This window comes from Xyrauchen texanus, chromosome 5 (genome assembly GCF_025860055.1).
Source record: "Xyrauchen texanus isolate HMW12.3.18 chromosome 5, RBS_HiC_50CHRs, whole genome shotgun sequence".
Taxonomy (NCBI): domain Eukaryota; kingdom Metazoa; phylum Chordata; class Actinopteri; order Cypriniformes; family Catostomidae; genus Xyrauchen; species Xyrauchen texanus.
This window is the reverse complement of record NC_068280.1, coordinates 18,135,944-18,151,495: the sequence shown is the minus strand read 5'-3', so window position 1 is coordinate 18,151,495 and position 15,552 is coordinate 18,135,944. Positions and strand designations below refer to the sequence as shown.

The following is a 15,552-nucleotide window of genomic DNA, read 5'->3' as shown; positions in this document are numbered from 1 at the left end:
GCTAGGGATGCAATGTGTTGGAATTTGTTATTTATTGTAATAAAAAAGGAACATTTATCCCAGAGATCACAAACATAGTTGTCTTTTGTTCTAAGTTGCATATAGATTACGTATAATATATGTTTTACCATTAGCTATGTAGCACATATTAAAATTCATTTTTAATTATTTGTATTTTTTTATTATTATATAAAGTTAATTTCACTATATTGTGGGATATCCTAAATTAATCTTTGTATAAAAAAATCATATATATATATATAATTTTTTACACAGTAATTCCTGTTCTAAAAACGAATGTATTCAAATTTAAAATTAGTTAATTCAATGTTGGACTTTATTTTGAAAAAAGACATCCAGAAGCGCTTGCTGATAGCTTTCCGCTTTGTTTTAGCGTGCTTATTGTCAGTCCATGCTGAACTCACGGGACAATCCATTAATAGAAACTCATCCTTTGATTTATTCACACAGACCACAGTGGCTAATAAACACACCAAGTTTGAGTACTGGCGTCTGGTATCATTATTATCTGTACACACACAATGCTGAGTGAAAGTACAGGACAGTGCTGGTTACAGCAACATATGCACAAACTGTGAAATGCTCCATTATTTGAGTTAGTGCCTATGCACACTGCACACGCACACACCAAGTGGCAATCGTGCTCCCAATCCTCTGCTATCTGCGTCGCCTTAAACATTACTGTATTAAAATCATACCATTATCGCGAGCCCCTCCGATATGTACATTTGCCATATTTAGGGTTTTTCCTGGCTCAAAATGAGGCAGAGGTGGCACCATCCTGATCGTGTGCACACATACTCTTGTACCATGCCTTCCACTGGCTGAAGCAAACACATACAAACAACATATTTTAGGTGTTCTAATAATTTGATGATTGAAGAAAATGACAATTATCAACTTATAGCATATTTAATTAAGCTAACCTGTTCAACATTAAATTACATACAACATAACAGCTAATGTGTTCATTTATAGTTAACAAACAGCAAACTTGATTAACCTCTTAAAATGATAATAAGATCATCTCTGATCTCAGGTATGTGGGTGGGTATGGTGGTAAGGGTTGATGTGTGGAGACCAATCGGCCACTGTTTTACAGCTTGAATTGGACTGATCGCTTAGAACAGTGGTCTGGAACCTATGGTCTGCGATCCACAATTGGCTCTTTGTTAAAAATTAAGTGGCTCCCCGGGTGTGGCAGAAACTTTTACAATGCTAGCATACTGCATGCCGTCTTTTACTGCATATGATAATTCATACTCAGAAAGTAGAAATTAAGTGACATTCATTACAATTTGATTAGTTACAACGTTTCAAAATGCACCTGCATTGTTTTGCATTTTGTGAATTTCCGTTGAATTAGGGATGGGCGGATCGATACTAAATTATCCATACTTCCGGTACTGATGTGGTATCAAAAATATAAATTCTCACATATAAATATAGATTCTGAAGTTTTTTTTTTTAACTAGTGATATTATTATTTAGATAACATGAATATTAATGTATCTCATAAGCTTCGAAGTGGAAACGAATAATGATATGAGCAAATTGTTGCATTCGTTCTTATCATTAAACATTTTTTTCTTCCGCTCAACGTGATGTGCAGAAATGCTAAAATGCACCAGCAGACAGCGATCAGACTTTCAATCACAGCCAGGGCTGGACTGGTAAAAAACATTTTTACAGGCTTATTTCAATTCAGAGGTGTTAAAACATTGATAATGATCCTCGTTAAGAAATGAACATGAAAACTACCCATGGATTTAATGTAGTAATATTGTACTAGTAACCAAGTTTTTTTATTTATTTATTTATTTTTGGAGTAACCAAGGTGTCGATACAATTAATTATGGTTTTGCTACAGCATTACTGTTGTATCCATATTGTAACTTGGTTTTAGTAATAGTAGCCATACAATAATATCTATTGTTAATTTTGAGGTTTTATATGTGGCTTATGACAAGTTTTTAAAAGGGAAACAAAGCAGCCTAATAATTTTCTGCTTAAGCCTATAAATATATAAAAAAAGTAAGTAATCATTTAAGTTACTAATTTTATCCAAAGAATTCGTAAAAATACTGGCCTAAAAGTACTTGGTATTGGATCGAAAAGAAAAGTGGTATCGCTCATCCCTAAGTCGAATAAAAAAACAGTCATATATATATATATAACAGTGTTAAAATACCTTCTCGTTCTTGTGAACTCAGTATTGTGTATCATCTCGTGAGCTAAGTGTATCGTCACACCCCTAATCTATCCCCTACACCCCAAAATCGATGTTTACACCCCAAGATAGATGTTTAAACACTGACCCTTAACACTTACTTAGTTTAATCATTTTAAACCATGACTTTAACTATACATAAGTAATATTTACATTAAATTCATGATGTTAGCCAGAGGGGAACTGGCCCCCACAGTGAGTCTGGTTTCTCCCAAGATTATTTTTCTCCATTAATCAACATCTTCTAGAGATTTTGTGTTCCTTGCCACAGTCGCATTCAGCTTGCTCACTGGGGTTACTAATACAATTATTATTTAATTACTTATTTTTAAACACGATTAACAATTGTATCTTATCTAAATACACAATGATGATTCATCAAAATTATAGTTTTATCATCAGTTAATTCCTGATCTTCTGTAAAGCTGTGTGTTGTGAAAGGCACTATATAAATAAAATTGACTTGACTTGACTATTCACCAACACATGATCGTTTAAAACTTTCTAGTGATAATTCTCCAACAGAAAGTGTGGGTGCGATTGCAAAGTCAATGACACTGTTTTGATTTCCTTTCTCCCGAATTTGTCATACAGCCTACTCCTGGTGAACAAGGTTTGAAAAGAACACCTGCCAAATGCTGGTGAAACGTGATTCGCACATCTGATTTTATATGTGCACAGTGAGCTCTGCTGTTCATGAGTGCAATGAAAGCTCTTCTACAAGACACGCACATGCATAGAGTTCTGAGGCTTGTTTACTAATATCTATTGAACTTAGCTGTTAAGAGCATTTTCTATGAGAGTTTTTATGAATGTTCGTTATCTTTTATGTGCACCCAGGGTATGAAATAGCACCTGCCACCCGCAAAATGCGACAAGACTCAATCCAGTTCACAAGCTCCTTGTCCAAATGTATTTCACGTGCGAGTAATTTTGCTCATCTACCCGCAACATGTGGGTGACCTGTAAGACGTCTCGGAGTGACACATGACAAGAAATGCTGTTAGTCAAAAAGACATGCTTGAAGAAACACACTTTATTATATTTTTAAGAACAGACAAAACAAAAGCTGTTAATGCTCATGTCTGATTCGCTGTTTGTTCAGAGGTGTGCAACGGGACCCTGTCTCGTGGAGCAAGCCCATTCTCTGTTTCATTCAACTGAAAACTGATCTCCGATCATCTCGTGAGGTACTGTGAGTTTCGCTTTATTTCCATGGATCAGTTCACTCTTACGCATTGTGAACGCAACTCTGCAGGTTCAGTAATATAAACAGGTATCTTTGTGTTAAAGAAACAAAGACGAAAGTGATTAAATCAAGTAGCATAAACTGTATTACCAAAATGCAATACAAATACATTCGATAAGAACACACATTTGGCAGCATTTTCTGGGAACACATGGAAATTTATTAGGCTTATTTATTATGATGATTATTATAATTATCTTTACATATACTTTGTCTTTAGTTCTTCATTTATAGCTATTGGTCACTTTTGACCTGTTGCCACATAATGATATTTGCGTGATGGCAAATCCCGTTGGAGATGGTAAATGTTTGGATTTGGGGAGGTGGTTATATATAAGATTTTTTTAATCACTTCATAATTTTAATAGCTTTTTTCATTTAGTTTAAAGTGCAATTTGAATTTCGAAATGTCATTTAAGTTTTTCATGTTTCAATAAATTAATTACATTTTTAAAGCAAAATCAATAAAGCCTTGGGGGTTGACCATATAATCAGATATTGCGATATTTTAAATGTGATTATCGTAAAAATATTTTTTACATATCGCCCAGCCCAAAAATGAAGTAATTTTATGGAGACCCGCAAAAACAAGTGTACTCAATTCCATGTTGCAACATGTTACCTATTAATTTTTGCACATTTGTTTGTTTTTGAGTAATCTATGGGCAATATAAACATTTAATTTTATTGAAAAACTTTGTTTTTGAAAATAGTAACTTATATGTTTATGGTATGGCTCTTTCAAATAAAATGCATCTACAAAAAATTACAAAATTGTCTCCTTAGTGAAAAAAAGGTTCCTGCCCCTGGCTTAGATTGACAGGTCTTGATTTACCATGTGCACAACAGAAACAGTGCTGGATCTAATTACTTGTTACATATTCTATGTAATTATGTTTCTGGTTTATTGTGGCATTTACAAATGTATGTAGTTCTTAGGTTCAGTAAAACCGTCAGATCACTTGTTTGGAGAGTTTTTTGGACTTTTGATAAAAAAGGCTACCTTGGTTCCAAATGCCATAACTTGCTTTGAGATAACAATACAAAATGTTGCCCAGATATAGTTGACCTGATTGTAGTCATCATGTTACGCATGTATAATTAACAAAATGAATAAATAAACTGCATCCCTTTCTCAGCAGTGTTGAAACATACGAGCCTCCAAACACGAGATGTACATGTTTGTATTTTTGAGAAAATCAAGATTATACGTGGTTAGTTTTAAGTCACTGAAATAAGGCCATGGAACACATAATAGATTTTGTAGACTTCAGTTTTCACGAACAAAATTAACTTTTGTGAGACACTTTTTGTGTTAGAAAGGCCGTATCGGATCACGCACTTCTTCTGAGGTAAATTCACAGTGTGTCTTCTTCCAAAAACGATAATGAGCTCAAACGGGAAAGACTGTACCTCTCGTTGGTTTCATACGGATTTCACAGCAGTGACAAACAATGTAGAAGTTTAGGGCAAACATTATCCTTACCTGGCTGTCACAAATGAAGGTTGGTCAGGTAGACTTTGATGTTGTGTGGAGGCTGTGACAAAGAATTCCAAAGAGGGGGAAGGGCAGGGTCTCGTGTGGTCTCGCAGAATTACAACTTAAATGCAGATGTCAGGCACACATTTAATATAGAATTGATACCAATGCCCAAATTTAAATAAAAACTAAAATATAAATAAAAAAATAAGAAATTATTTGCAAAAAGGGAACTTATCTAATGAAAAAGGGAGTGTGCTTGAGCACCACTTGGGGTCTATCTGTGCACTTGACTGCCTGCCTGAGTTTCGTCGACAGTCGGAGGCGGCACGGAATTTGAAAGAGGTGGCCGCCTCATAATTCTCTATTCAGGAAGAACCCTGTTTTATATATCATGCAGCCCTAGTGTGGACCTTTAAAAATCAAGTGTGTTATTTCTGACCCACCAGAAATTATACTGTTAATAATAGTGTTTTCAAACTGTGTTAAACAGTTTATATCTGCAATTTTGTTTGGTGACAATATGATGCAGAAATTACAAACTTTACCTTTAACTGAAGGCTATGTTGTCTTCAATATCTTTGGTAAGTAAAGAACTCAAAAACGTACTATCACAGGCAAATCCAGTCTTTTTAGTGGCCAGTTATTTTAAATATGCACAATAGTCTTTAATAATATATTATACATCCATACACATGAATCTTCCACTTGATGAGCCTGGTCCGTCACAGTCATCCAGGCATTCTGAAGAAATTCTCTTTTTAATTATGTCACCACAGTGCCTTTGACAGAGCATTCACTGCTACACTACACCTGTGATGAAAGCCAGAGAATCCAGCTACCCAAATTAATCTAAATGTTCTGGTTCAGTATGCCTGGCTGAGGCCACTTTCTGTGTAAGCACTTGTTCAGAAGAGCATCTACCACCCTTCCCTTGCCCTTTAATTCATTTCTGAGAGGAAAGCCAGTGTAACATTATTCGCTAGAGCTCAAATGGGCAGACACCGGTGAGAGAGCCTGATCAAGTTGGTCGGGCAGAGGGGAGAAAGAGGAGGAGAAGATGGGGGGAGGGGGGTGTTCTTGGCAGATTTTCCCTACAAATCGGATGCCAAGAGCAAAATGGAAACCTCCACTCATTTTCCTTTCCCCTTAATCCAATGTTTTCAAGCCCTGGCCCAGCCAAGGTCATTATAATCATAGATGAGTGGAAAGGAGCCAGTGACCCACCATTACAGCAAGGTGGAGAGTCACCCAGTCACACACACTCCGCCATGGGTCTGTAATGGAGCACCAAAATCCATGCAATGCTCTAATTCCTCCATTTGCAAATGCAAATAACCTTAAAGATCATGTGTATACAATGAAAATGCCTGAGATATTTTAACTGATGGCAAAGGTCAGGGTGAAAGAATGATAGGGCTATGTACTTCCACAAAATGGTGGCCTTCAAATAAGACAAAGAACAGTAGAGAAGGGGGTGGGGGGGTAACCTCAGCCGACCTCTACACCTCTGAGTGGAAATCCTACGAAAACTGCTTAACGAGGAAGAAACATTTTAACCTAGGCTCCCTTCTCTGGATTAATTTACAACAAGTTTGGTGAACTGCGACCTGCAGTTCGAACAAAAAGTATGAATTCTGGAAATAGGAGTGTGTATTAGTGTTATAAGGAGCAAAGTTTTGTAATCCCAGTGGATTTCATAGTGGCACTAATCCAAAGTTCATATTTAACCGTCAAGAAGATCATCTGACTGTATCGAGGCCTTAATGCCCTCTTACAAGTCTTGACCCATGCACAATCATGGCGTAAATACTCAGCTATGTATTCTTAAGAAAGGGAAGTGAAAGACATACTTGCACAAGAAAATATCATTGCCTTTACATAGTAATGTTCAGAAATGAGAGGAATGCCAGATGCAAAGTAAACAAATAGTTTTAGAACACATGTTTCATTTGCACTGCCCTTAACTTGGGCGTTTTTTTTTTTTTTTTTTTTTTTAACTAAGGCAGTATAAAGTAATCAAATGCAGATGAGATACATTTAGATCAAGTATGGTTCTTGTCATCTGGCTTGCTGCTCACAGGTGTTAAAGCATGATGAATACAAATAGAAAATACAACTGAAAAGTGACATCATCTCTCCTCACTGGCTCAGTATGGGTCACCAGTTCACCACCAAAACTTCAAATGAGCTTTTGTTGAGTGAGTAATTTTTTTTAGCATTGATCAGCACTGGCGCATATATAACAGATTTTGTGGATTTTAAGATATCCTGCATTAACCTACTATTAAGACATAGTTTCACTATTGAATGTACTGCAATATATCCATAGATAATTATTGCATTCTAATTTCATATCAGCAAAACGCATTAATCAACACAACAGCCTTCTACCTTTAGTCAATGCAGCTAAAGCATGTAGAAAGTTTGAGAATTTTTCTATTCCCAATTCCAGACGCCGGCAAACTCTCGAGAAGGGAAAAACATCCACCACTTACTAAACAGTCCCAATAGACACCGTTGTGCTGCTGTAAACGGTAACCCAATTAAAAAGATGCACTATGAACGATTTGCTCTTGCATACAGTACTAAACATGCAGCGTGTCACATTTGATCGATGTTTTCCACACTCTACCTCATGTCCCCTCTAGCGTCCGGTAGAAGCAACTGCATCCCTTTATAACCGAACTGATAAAAGCACAATCTTACCATCCAACTACACAGGGTCAAATGAACAAATATCGTAATTAGTCATTCTAACCGCAACCACAGCACTGCAGCAGAGGCTGTAAAATATCCGTCGCACAACAATTCGAAGCGAGAGAAAAACGCGTTTCGCCTCTGCGCGCTATTGATCGCAGAATGTCTGCAATGAATGGATGCATGAGGAAGGGAAAAAAAAACCTGAACTTCAGGTGACCGACCATGGCTTTCACACAGGCAGCCTGCAGACATGAACACCCACCGAACAGGGAGGGGTGGAAGAAAATACCTCAGCTTAAAAAAATCCCGCTTCGAAAAACGAAAGAAAAAGTCGCGCACTGAGCGTCACACACACACACAGAGAGAGTACACACACATATACACAACCGCGGAAGGGGAAAGTTGGACAAATGTTTTTTTTGGCGAATTTGTAAGTTGCGGACTAGTGCTAGATAGCGCTAGAGCTAAGTAAAGGCAGGGGCACAGATGGAAGGCTGAGTCTGGCTCGCAGTCTGATCCGACTGACCCTTCATTTTATTGCGGCCAGATCCTCCCCTTTCCCTACCGCGCGACTCAGCCTCGCTCGCGCGGATACATATAAAGAAAACACGCGCTGCCATAAGCGCCAAATAAGCGGCGATAACACGAGCTTTACTGGCCGCAACCTTTAGGCGGAACGGGACCTTTATCGATTCTCTGCAATTAAAGCCACCGCTAGTGCACTCGCTCCGCTAGCCCCCTCGTCGTCAACATGGCTGCCTAGCACAGACCTAAAAAAGGAAAATAACCTACGCCGTGCCTTTGTCTGTTTCACCTCTTTAATCCAAAACTACTGCGCAAAACACACGGAGAAGCGCTAAAATCGCGGCGAGCGAGAAAACGACTTACGTGAAGGCAGGCGCTTGGGTTGCTCCTGTTTCCTCCTTGGCATTTTCCCCCTTTTATCACATTCTCCTTCTTGTTTAGGTATAAGAAGAAAAAAGGTCTTTTCCCATTGAAATTTCGCGAGGGAGCCTGCTGGCAGGGACTTGTGCACCTGGCTGTCCTCGGTTAAGTGTATTGTTGGGAATAGGGAAGAGTAGAGGAGGAGGTGCTGTTGTTGTTGTTGCCGTGTCTTGACTATGGCTGCTCTCTGTAAGTGTGTGTCTCCGAGCCCCTAACTAACACTAATGCAGGGATCAAAGGGCAGCAACAGCAGAGCACACGCGTGCGCGCACACACATGTTCGTAGAGAGAGGAGCTCGCGCGCCAGAGTGGCGAGAAAGGGACAAGGTGCCCCCAAGCTTTCAGTGTGTATACTTGACTGACCACGAAGGATTTTTTTTTTTTTTTTTTGGTAATGTAAAATGGTAATTTGTGACTGATGCATATTTAAATCTCTTGGGAGAAAATATTTGTTACAAAAATTGGTCTTTTCACAAATGTTTCAATATGATGTAATGAGGTACATCTACAATTCAATGCAGTGTGATTTAGTATATAATATCAGCATTGGGTAACAGGAATTAACAATGAACAGTATATTTTTACAGCATTTATTTGTATCTTTGTTACTGCTTGTTAATAAAAGTACAATAGTTCGTTGTTAGTACATGTTAGTTCATAGTGCACTAATGTTAACATACCTATACAATTTTGCAAGGGCATAGATTTGGCTTTAACATTGGAGGACTTGCTTGCTCCCATCCCCCAGAATCTATGCCCCTGCAACTTTGCATTTTAAAAATGCATTCTATATGTTGAAATTATCATTAACTAATATTAATAAATGTGGTAACACTTTACAATAAGATTCCATTTGTTAACATTAGTTAACAATATTAGTTCATTAACAATGAACAATACTTGTATTAGTTTACATTAGTTACTGCACAATGAACTAAAATTAAGCAACTGTATTTTTATTAACAAAGATTAATACAAGCTGTAAAAAATATATATTGTTCTTTGTTAGTTCATGATACCTAATGTTAAAAAAATGGAAACTTATTGTAAAGTTATAATTGCATTTTTTATGTTAAATATCCTGGCCAGCTTTGGAATTACATTGAATCTGAGTTTTTTAACACCCATAAAGAAACTCCAAAATCTGTAAAATTAATGTTGTGATATGCATAAATACCCTTTTCATGCATATCACAAAATTAATTATAAATTTTTTTATTCAGATGGGAGTGTAGACAAACATTTTTTTTATTATACTTTAATACATGGTAACAACAATGTAACTTCATTAAAAATGTTATCTAATGATTGTCTTCAGAGCTTTAACAAAGCAAATAGCCGCACAAAATATTTATAAAGATTTATTTGTAATTTCACTTCATAATACAGTAACAACTACAATGTAACCTGATTAAAAATCTGCCATAAACACACACAATCTTCTGTTCTATGCATTGCACTGAATCAGCCGGCTGTTTCCCACTCAGTGCTGGTCTCCAGCAGGCTGCATGCTGTTGGACAAGTTCGTTCTTTCACACCTCTCTGGTGCTAGGAGGACTGTATCCTCCCTCATGCCATGCTGCCATCCTCCTCGCAACCATCCACACGTGCAGCTCGTTACCGTGGCAATTAGCGCAGGCCAAAATTAGCCCACTTCGCCTCTGCACAGGTGACAGACACATACTTTGTAGCTTCTCATTAGAATATGGCACCCTTGTGAGGCCTCTGCCTCATTGTCCCCCCTCAAAGTTCACTGAGAGGCTCTGCTCAACTGTTAACTTTTGGACCTCATTGGTACAGTGTTTATGTGTGCATCAAAGTAAAAGTGTTGAGAGATTTTCATCTACATAAAGAAGTCTGTTATAATGTTTTCTTTATTTAATACACTGTAAAATATGCAGTTGTTACCTTAAAGGGAAAGTTCACCCAAAAATGTAATTCTCTCATCATTTACTCACCCTCATGCCATCCCAGATGTGTATGACTTTTGTTCTTCTGCAAAACACAAATGAAAATGTAAAGATACATTTCAGCTGTGTAGGTCCTTACAATGCAAATTAATGTTGACCAGACATTTGAAGCTCCAAAAATCACAGAAAGGCAACATAAAACTCCAGTATTTAAACCTATGTCTTCAGAAGCGATATGATAGGTGTGTGAAAAACAGATCAATATCTGTCCTTTTCACTCTAAAGCTCAACTTCCACTTTCAGATGTGAGAGTGAAACTAAACGGGCACCACATGTGAGTTTCAGAAGTGAAAGTGAAAGTGGAGATTTTGAGTAAAATGTATTTATATATTATCTGTATAATATTTATTGTTATAATATGTATCTGTTTCTCACCCACATCTATCATATATTTTCTGAAGACATGGATTAAACCACTGGAGTCTTGTGGATTATTTTGATGTTGCCTTTCTGTGAATTTTGGAACTTCAAATGTCTGGACACCATTCATTTGCATTTTAAGGACCTACAGAGCTGAGATATTCTTCTAAAAATCTTTGTTTGAGTTTAGCAGTAGAAATAAAGTTATAAACATCTGGATCGGCATGAGTGTGAGGAGATCCCTTTAAGTAGGCATTGGGACTACATTGGCTAGATGCTCTATGGAGCTATTTCTACCTGATTTGACCCTTAAAATACTTTTGTTGATTTAACCTAATGCATTCAGGTTGATTTAGACTTATTAAATCATATTTGTAACTTGAATAAAATCTGTTAATTTAAATGATAGCACATGAAGCACAATTTTTAGGTTACCCACCTCTCACATTGCTCATTCCCGTTTATCATGAACTACTTTGCTATAACTAATGTAAGGTTTAATATTTGGTAGCACATTTTATGGTAATCATACAATGTCTTCCCTGTATTAGTGTGTGCTGCTTGATATTGTTTAAGATTAGTTTAGTCTCCATGGAGAGGTCACGGTCTGTTCTGTAACCCCGTCGATGCCAGGCAGCTGAAGTAATGTGTTCAAGCAGACAATCTGCTGATAGTAGTCATGGCAACAGCAGCATGACCTCACACTTTGTAGAAACCTAAAGGTCACCTAACAAACATCAGGTTTTGATTTGCACTGTATGAACTGGACTTGTCTGTTACAAACATCTGCGAAAGAAAGGAGACCATTCCATTGACATATCTGTTTCCATTCTACACTTTTAACCATTTTTATTCACAACTGTGGGTTAAATTACAAATTCAGATATCATACAGATGCTCACACATATTCATAAACCACAACTGCACATTACATTTCTTTTGTCATATTTACATGTTTCAATATTGCACCTTTTATATTCATTTTTCATCTGCAGTGCAGTTATGAGCATATGAAAAATAAAATTCTGCTATTAACCATGCTAAAATAACCTTATATCTTTCCTTGCCAAAATTTTTGTTAATCTCAGACATCCATCTAATTATGTTTCCTTTACGTTATTGATAAGCATGATTGTTCTGCCGCTCTCTGAAAGCAACTCGTTTTGTCTGTTGCCGTTATTACTACTTATTAAAATGGCTTCCCTGCAGCAGTGCAGGCTGTTAGAGAGCTAAATGAATTTCAGGTGCTTCAGTAGTGGATAAAGGAGGTTGGATAAAGAGGTATATATCTCCCTGAGGCCAAGAATAGTGGTGTGGGTTACCGCTTTTTCAACTCTTGTTGCCTCTTCCTCTTTGTTAGGCTGCAAGATTGTGTTAAGAACACTGAGTTGAACATATCATTAGAGGGTTAGTGACATGATTTTCAGTCAGGAGGAAGCTCAAATAACAGAATTTGTTGTTTTAAACATTTTGTTGTAATCAATGTATATTTTTGGTCATTATGGAGCTTGACAGCCCAGATCCCCATTTACTTTCATTATATGGAAAAAATGTCCAGTAGATTCTTCAACATATCTTTTTTTATGTGTGTGTGTGGAAATATTCTTTTAAATATCTTTGTTTGTGTTAAACAGAAGAAAGAAAGGTATTCACATCTGGGATGGCATGAGGGTGAGTAAATGATGAGATACATTTTCTATTTTTTATTTGGGGGGGGGGTACGCCTTTAAGCATTAAATTGAGTAGGACTATCTACATGTGCTGTCGATGTATCACAATGGAACTTATTTTCTTTTGTGTTACGCAGAAAAAAGAAGGGCATGCAGGTTTGGAACGACATCATGGTGAGTAATTATGACATTTGGGTGAACTATTCTTTTAATTTAAACCCATATAGACCTATTAGTCGATAAACAGAACCCTTGAGACACAAGGGTTTCTCAGACATGTCCAATACCAGTAAATACGTCTTGTGAAATTCTTCTTAATTTGTCTCTAAAGACAGTAAATTGTTGATTACAAATTAACATACATTTTTGCAGTGTAAGGTAAGGCTGGAGTTTTAAATCTGAGGTATGGGGAAACCCAGGGGGCTGCAATGGGGCACTTTGGAAAATCTGATGGAAAAAAAATATTTCATTTACAAAATGTATTATAACCATGAGTACTAAATACCATATCTACAAGTGTTTATCTGTCCTTCTTTGCAACATACATATGTTTGAGAATAGTATGTATGCATATTGGATACTGTATATCTAAAAAGTTTTTAATTGCCATTGTTAACAATAGGGACTTTAAGCAACAGCTGCCAACAGGACGGCTACGGCGTTCTATGTTCGTATGCGCATGTGCAACTTGTAACTCGCTTCTTCCTGGCATTGTACTATAACTGTCTGCTACGGGAGAATGTTATGTTTTATAAGATCAGCACAGTAATTAACCTACACATTCTCCTCAATCATAGAGTTTATGTTAAATGTGCTACCTATGTATGGTTAGAATACACTTTGAAATGAAAAAGAAAATATCTAGGGGAGGCATGGGTAGCTCAGCGAGTAAAGATGCTGACTACCAACCCTGGAGTCACGAGTTTGAATCCAGGGTGTGCTGAGTGACTCCAGCCAGGTCTTCTAAGCAACCAAATTGGCCCGGTTGCTAGGAAGGGTAGAGTCACATGGGGTAACCGCCTCGTCGTTTTTATAATGTGGTCCTCGCTCTCGGTGGGGCGGTGGTGAGTAGTGTGTTGATGCCGCGGAGAATAGCGCAAAGTGCTATGTCTCTGCTGTAACACGCTCAACAAGCCACGTGAAAAGATGCTCGGATTGACGTCTCAGACGCAGAGGCAACGCTGACTTAAAGGGCACCTATTATGGAATTTTGAAAATTACCTTTCATGTAGTGTGTAACGTAGATTTAAGTGAACAAAAACATCCTGCAAAGTTTTATATATGAAAGTTCACCGTAAAAAAGTTATTGTCTCTCAAAAGTAGGAGTCGACTCTGAGTCAATGTAATGAATCGTTTTTCCAACGAGTCATTTTCCTTTTCGTTGTGACGTCAAGACGAAAAACTATCAAACTGGCCGCGCCCACTCATTGCGCGCGCAGACACCAGGGAAAACTTGAAAACATCATGTCGACAACAAGACGCTGTGTTCTGAAGTGCATATCAAAAGCGACCTTTTTTCACTGTCCAGGGACGAGCATGTGAAGAATCAGTGGCTAGAGTTTATATTTACAACTATACCACACAAGTATAGCCCGAACCTTGTGCTGTGTTCAGCGTCATTTTAATGACGATTGCTTTACGAACATGAATGCTTTCAAGTGTGGATTCGCGAGCCGGTTGATACTGAAGGAAGGTTCAGTACCAAGTTTATTTGGATCATCTTCCTCCTCCGAATCACAACCTGTAATATTATTAATAATTGTTGCTTTTATGGGTTTTTTAACATGCTTAATAAGTATTTGTGTGTGTTGTGTAAGTTACGCACAGCGCAGCTTCTAGGTCTCCAATGTCATTTTTTTTTAAATATGTGAAATGTTTGTCGATGTTATTGGAGTTGTCATAAAGAATAGAGCAATAACTTGTAGTAATGCAGTGCTTTATCAATATGTTTATGCGTTGGGCTAACGCAAACAATAACTGATTGGGTGTTTACCACCGAACTTTGGGCTATGATCGCTAACATAAATCAACTCAAATTCCTTCTCTGATTTAGATTTTTTTTACTACAAAGCGGTGATGGGCGTTCCGTTTCCGAAAATCTCTGCACAGAGTATACCAATCATAACTGACTGGGTCATCTGACCAATCACCGCAGATTAGCGCCACGCAAAGGAGGGGTTTGGAAAAATGAGATGTTGAACGAATCATTTGGGAGTCGGTGAGCAAATCAGGAAAACATAAATGCATATTATAAGACAACAAAAGTGTTTTTTGTCATTGCATGCATGTAAAACTGTTGTTGGGGACTCCCAAAACAATATTAGGAACATTTTAAATACCATAATAGGTGCCCTTTAAAGCGCATTAGGAATTCCAAATTGGGGAGAAAAGGGGAGAAAAAAAATCTGTAATAATAATATACAGGTTTTAGACAAGAATAAAAACTTTTTTTTTATCATTTAACACTATTACATTTTTGTACTTGAATGATTGAATGCTCTGTTCCACCATTCTGTAGGATAGTAGCTTAATTATTGTTTCATTTCTTGGATACAATGGTTGACTGGTTTACTTCTGTTAATCGTAGCCGTCCCATCTGCAGCTGTTGCTAAAAGTCCATATTGCTTTCTCATTGGTACTAGCACTATTTTTTATAAAGTTGCTTTAAGAAGATGTTTATTGTGAAAGCATATACATTTAAAAAATAACTACAAATGTTTCCCTATATTTTAATATCAGGTATAAAAAAGGTACACTTTGAACTTCATACAAAGTAAATATTTTCCACAGGATATTACAATAATTTGTATGAAAAATAAAAGCCAATAATTTAATTGGGACACAAAATGTTGCTATTATCCACATAGTATGAATGTATCTGTATACAGTAATATAGCTGCTTTTGGGAAGGGGTCCCTCGTAAA

General features: G+C 37.1%; 1 protein-coding gene across 4 annotated transcripts in view; it reads right to left on the bottom strand.

Annotated features, from left to right (window-relative positions):
- Positions 1-8,941, bottom strand: part of LOC127643436 (zinc finger protein 827-like) — a 158,980-nt gene extending 150,039 nt beyond the window's left edge. For all 4 annotated transcript variants that reach the window (XM_052126186.1, XM_052126187.1, XM_052126189.1 and 1 more), the window contains exon 1: positions 8,572-8,941. In XM_052126186.1, the coding sequence (XP_051982146.1) occupies positions 8,572-8,614 (43 nt within the window). In that variant the 5' untranslated portion in view covers positions 8,615-8,941. The remainder of the gene's footprint in view (positions 1-8,571) is intronic.
- Positions 8,942-15,552: the final 6,611 nt, after the last annotated feature.